At 36.6% G+C, this 4034-nt stretch overlaps 1 protein-coding gene across 1 annotated transcript; it reads left to right on the top strand.

Moving 5' to 3' along the window:
• The first annotated feature begins 593 nt into the window (after positions 1-593).
• Positions 594-3781, top strand: CSLC04 (Cellulose-synthase-like C4). Its single transcript, XM_016347748.3, has 4 exons — positions 594-1646; positions 1905-2213; positions 2311-2715; positions 2806-3781. The coding sequence occupies exons 1-4, from the start codon at positions 1008-1010 to the stop codon at positions 3436-3438; spliced, it is 1986 nt and encodes a 661-aa protein (XP_016203234.1). The 5' UTR covers positions 594-1007; the 3' UTR covers positions 3439-3781.
• Positions 3782-4034: the final 253 nt, after the last annotated feature.

Raw genomic sequence — 4034 nt, 5'->3', positions numbered from 1 at the left:
TATTTTGTTAATTTAATTCAATTGTGTTTTTTTTTCCATAAATACCTAAAGAACATATTATAAAATGTGAATTCGCTTTTCTGGATTATTATGTGATTAATAGAATCATCACCAAATCCAACTAATGTGCCGTGTAATCATTGATTGCTAAAGGGAAATCATTAAATACCGTAAATATCTTCTTTTTTCTGCGTTAAAGAGAAAGGGAAAAAAAAAAACACTCTTTCTAGTTTCTATTATGTTAGAATCCTCAGATAATCGGAACAAAACATGTGTAGGTGAACGAGTTTATGAGTTAATTGACAATGGGAAAAGCATATAAATAATTAAAGGAAAAAAAAGTTGGGAAATTTCTGGTTCCAGTGTGTCATCACAGACAAGAAGCATTCTCCGATCTGCATTTTCGCTGTTTCCACTTGTCAGGTTGAGAATAATAAAACATTACCATGTGGTGCATCATATACCCCTTATGGTGTGCTCGCTGACGTGTCAACTAACCATTGGTTAACATATAAGATAGAAATAATATTAGTGTGTATTGTACTGTATCTGATTCATTTTTCGTTTTTCGTTTTTTGGCTTTTGCTATTTTCAGTTTCACCCAACCAAAAGTAAAAAGAGAGAGAACATCAAATTTCTAAGCTGGTTTGTTAGTTGTTACCATTGAATCACTATTTATGCCTTCCTTGTGCCTGTCAAAATGCTTCTATAGTTTTCTCTCTCTTTCTCTTTCTCTTTCTTCCATTCTCTCTTATATTCTCATTGCTTTTGTTTTTTGAGTGCTAAAACTCTTCCTCAAACACAACACAACCTTTTAGATTTCTGTGTTGTGGGTTTTTGGTTTTGTCTTGTTTGGTTGGTTCTTCACATTTTGAGAGATATGGCAATGACCCTTTTGAGGTAACACGTATGAGAAGCTCTCATTTGGTCGCCATCAAAATCCATTAACAACCTCTACTTTTATTTTTCATCTATTTTAGTTAGTTTCATTGAGGTTGTGAATTCTTATGATGGCACCACCAAGTTCATTTCCGGTGTCAATTGAGAATGTCAATGAATTCACCTTGTTGAAAATCCATGACTCAGATTCTGCTAAGTTTCTTGAGAAGCAGAAAGCTTCAACCCCCAAGCAGTTAACATGGTTTCTGCTTCTCAAGCTTCATAGGGTCTTGACCTTATTGTCATGGCTAACTCATGGATTCAAATCCTCCTTTGGCTTGATCAAGAAGAGGGTTTCATTGCCTGATGATGAAGGTCCAAAGCACAGAGGGAGGTTATACAGGTTCTTAAGGGTGTTCCTTGCCCTCTCCATTGCTGGTTTGGCCATTGAGATCATTGCTCATTACAACAATTGGACCTTGCGTGTGATCCAACCTTGGGAGGTTGATGGGTTTCTTGAATGGTCTTATGTGGCTTGGATTTCATTCAGAGAAGAGTATGTTGCCCCATTAGTATTGTTGATGTCAAAATTCTGCATTGTTTTGTTCATGATTCAGTCGTTGGATCGGTTAGTTCTTTGCCTTGGTTGCTTCTGGATCAAGTACAATAAGATCAAGCCAACCTTTGATGAAGATGCTTATGACATTGAAGACCCTTCAAGCTTCCCAATGGTCCTTGTTCAGATTCCAATGTGCAATGAGAGAGAGGTAAACATATATAACATAAATATAAAAAAAAAAAAAAAAAAACAATGCAACTTGATTAGAATGTTCTTTGATATTCTGCCATTGTTTGACCTTGTTGAGTTCTTCTATTGGTATAAATTTCTCAATAGGTCCTAGCTTTCTTTAGAGCCCAGAATTTTGTCTTAGTAATTGGTTTAGCCTAATTTAGATATAGTATGATTTTCTAAGTTTACATGAGGCTGAAAATTTGATTTTTCTTTTTTTTTTTTTTCTTGAAAGGTTTTTGCACAATCAATTGGTGCTGTTTGTCAACTTGATTGGCCAAAAGATAGACTATTGATTCAAGTTCTAGATGATTCAGACGATCCGAATTTGCAGCAACTCATCAACGAGGAGGTTTCCTCTTGGAAAGATAAAGGGGTCAACATTATCTACAGGCATAGATTGATCAGAACTGGTTACAAAGCTGGGAATCTCAGTTCTGCAATGTCATGTGACTATGTCAAAGACTATGAATTTGTTGCAATATTTGATGCAGATTTCCAGCCAAACCCTGATTTCCTCAAACTAACTGTTCCACATTTCAAGGTTAGATATCTTCATAGGCTAAATAAAAAGATGTAATTTATTATGTCCGGTATGAAAAATTCTCTAATAATTTTGTGATTTTGCAATTTCATTACAGGGAAAACCTGATTTGGGTTTGGTTCAGGCTAGATGGTCCTTTGTGAACAAGGATGAGAATTTACTTACCAGACTTCAGAACATTAACTTGTGCTTTCACTTTGAGGTGGAACAACAGGTTAATGGCCATTTCCTCAATTTCTTTGGATTCAATGGAACTGCTGGTGTCTGGAGGATTAAAGCTTTGGAGGAATCAGGAGGCTGGCTCGAAAGAACCACCGTCGAAGACATGGACATAGCCGTCCGCGCTCACTTAAACGGATGGAAGTTTATCTACCTTAATGATGTCAAAGTTCTCTGTGAATTACCAGAGTCTTATGAAGCTTACAAGAAGCAACAACATCGCTGGCACTCGGGTCCAATGCAGCTATTCCGGCTGTGTCTTCCTGCTATAATAACTTCCAAGGTAGTTTTCAGTTATGATTTAACTTGTGTTCAATCTTTATGCTGGAAAATGAATCCAATTTTCTGAATGCTTATTTACTTTTTTGTGCAGATTTCAATTTGGAAGAAGTGTAACTTGATATTCTTGTTCTTCCTATTGAGGAAACTGATACTTCCTTTCTATTCCTTCACCTTGTTCTGCATCATCCTTCCCTTCACCATGTTCATACCTGAGTCTGAACTTCCCCTTTGGGTGGTCTGTTATGTTCCTATTTTCATGTCATTCTTGAACATCCTTCCAGCCCCGAAATCCTTCCCTTTCCTAGTTCCCTATCTCCTCTTTGAGAACACCATGTCAGTAACAAAATTCAATGCCATGGTTTCTGGACTATTCCAGCTCGGAAGTGCTTACGAGTGGGTTGTGACAAAGAAGACTGGCAGATCATCCGAGTCAGACTTGCTATCCTTTGCCGAGAGAGAATCAAAGTCATCGAGCGAAGAGAAGATTCAAAGGAGGAACTCAGACTCTGGCTTGGAATTGCTAAGCAAACTCAAGCAAGCCGAAGCACCAAAAAAGAAGAGAAACATGCTATACAGGAAGGAACTCGCACTCGCTTTCCTTTTGCTCACAGCAGCTGCAAGAAGCCTTCTATCAGCACAAGGACTTCATTTCTATTTCTTGCTCTTCCAAGGATTAGCATTTCTAGTGATGGGTTTGGACTTAATTGGTGAGCAGGTGAGTTAAAACATGAGCAATTGGAATCGGTTGCTACTTGTTTTTTGAAGCCCTTGTGCAGATTTGAGTTGAAGTTCATCATCCAATATACAACCATCTGAAGAACTAAGCAAGAAAAAGATTACAAACTATAAAACAATAATAAGCATTGAGGCTCCATACACCAAAAGATTGTATTTTTTCTTTTGTCCCATTTTTTGGTAGACTTCAAATTTGTTATAGAGTGATGGCATTTTGTGGATTTTCACTTGTGTAAAGCTTTAGAACTAAGAAAATATTATTCAACATAACTGTATCTACTGTCCTTACAGATTGTGAAATGGGAATCATTTCTCTCTCCAGTTTCTTGTTATCAAATGTCTTTTGATTCTTTTACACTATGATTCAGAAGGGAGAAAAAGATGGAATGTAAAGGGAGGAAAGTGTATAATGTCACTTGATCTTAAATATGTTAGAAGGATATGCATATGCATGAATGCATCACAAACCAGTTCTGGTTTTATGAAAAGGGATTAATGTCAAAAGCATTGATGATGCATGATATAGAATATATTCCAATAACAAACTGTAGGATGAAAAAAACAATTCCAGAGGATATCAAAAGC

Source organism: Arachis ipaensis, chromosome B5, assembly GCF_059453495.1.
Source record: "Arachis ipaensis isolate K30076 ecotype BB chromosome B5, ASM5945349v1, whole genome shotgun sequence".
NCBI classification, from domain to species: domain Eukaryota; kingdom Viridiplantae; phylum Streptophyta; class Magnoliopsida; order Fabales; family Fabaceae; genus Arachis; species Arachis ipaensis.
The sequence above is the reverse complement of the archived record's forward strand: the minus strand, read 5'-3'. Positions and strand labels throughout refer to the sequence as shown.

Bases quoted from the DNA above. Each gene is read 5' to 3' on its own strand.
- CSLC04 (XM_016347748.3), top strand. From the start codon at position 1,008: ATGATGGCACCACCAAGTTCATTTCCGGTGTCAATTGAGAATGTCAAT. The intron at 2,214-2,310 runs GTTAGATATCTT...ATTTCATTACAG, and splicing joins TAACTGTTCCACATTTCAAG to GGAAAACCTGATTTGGGTTT. The intron at 2,716-2,805 runs GTAGTTTTCAGT...TTTTTTGTGCAG, and splicing joins CTGCTATAATAACTTCCAAG to ATTTCAATTTGGAAGAAGTG.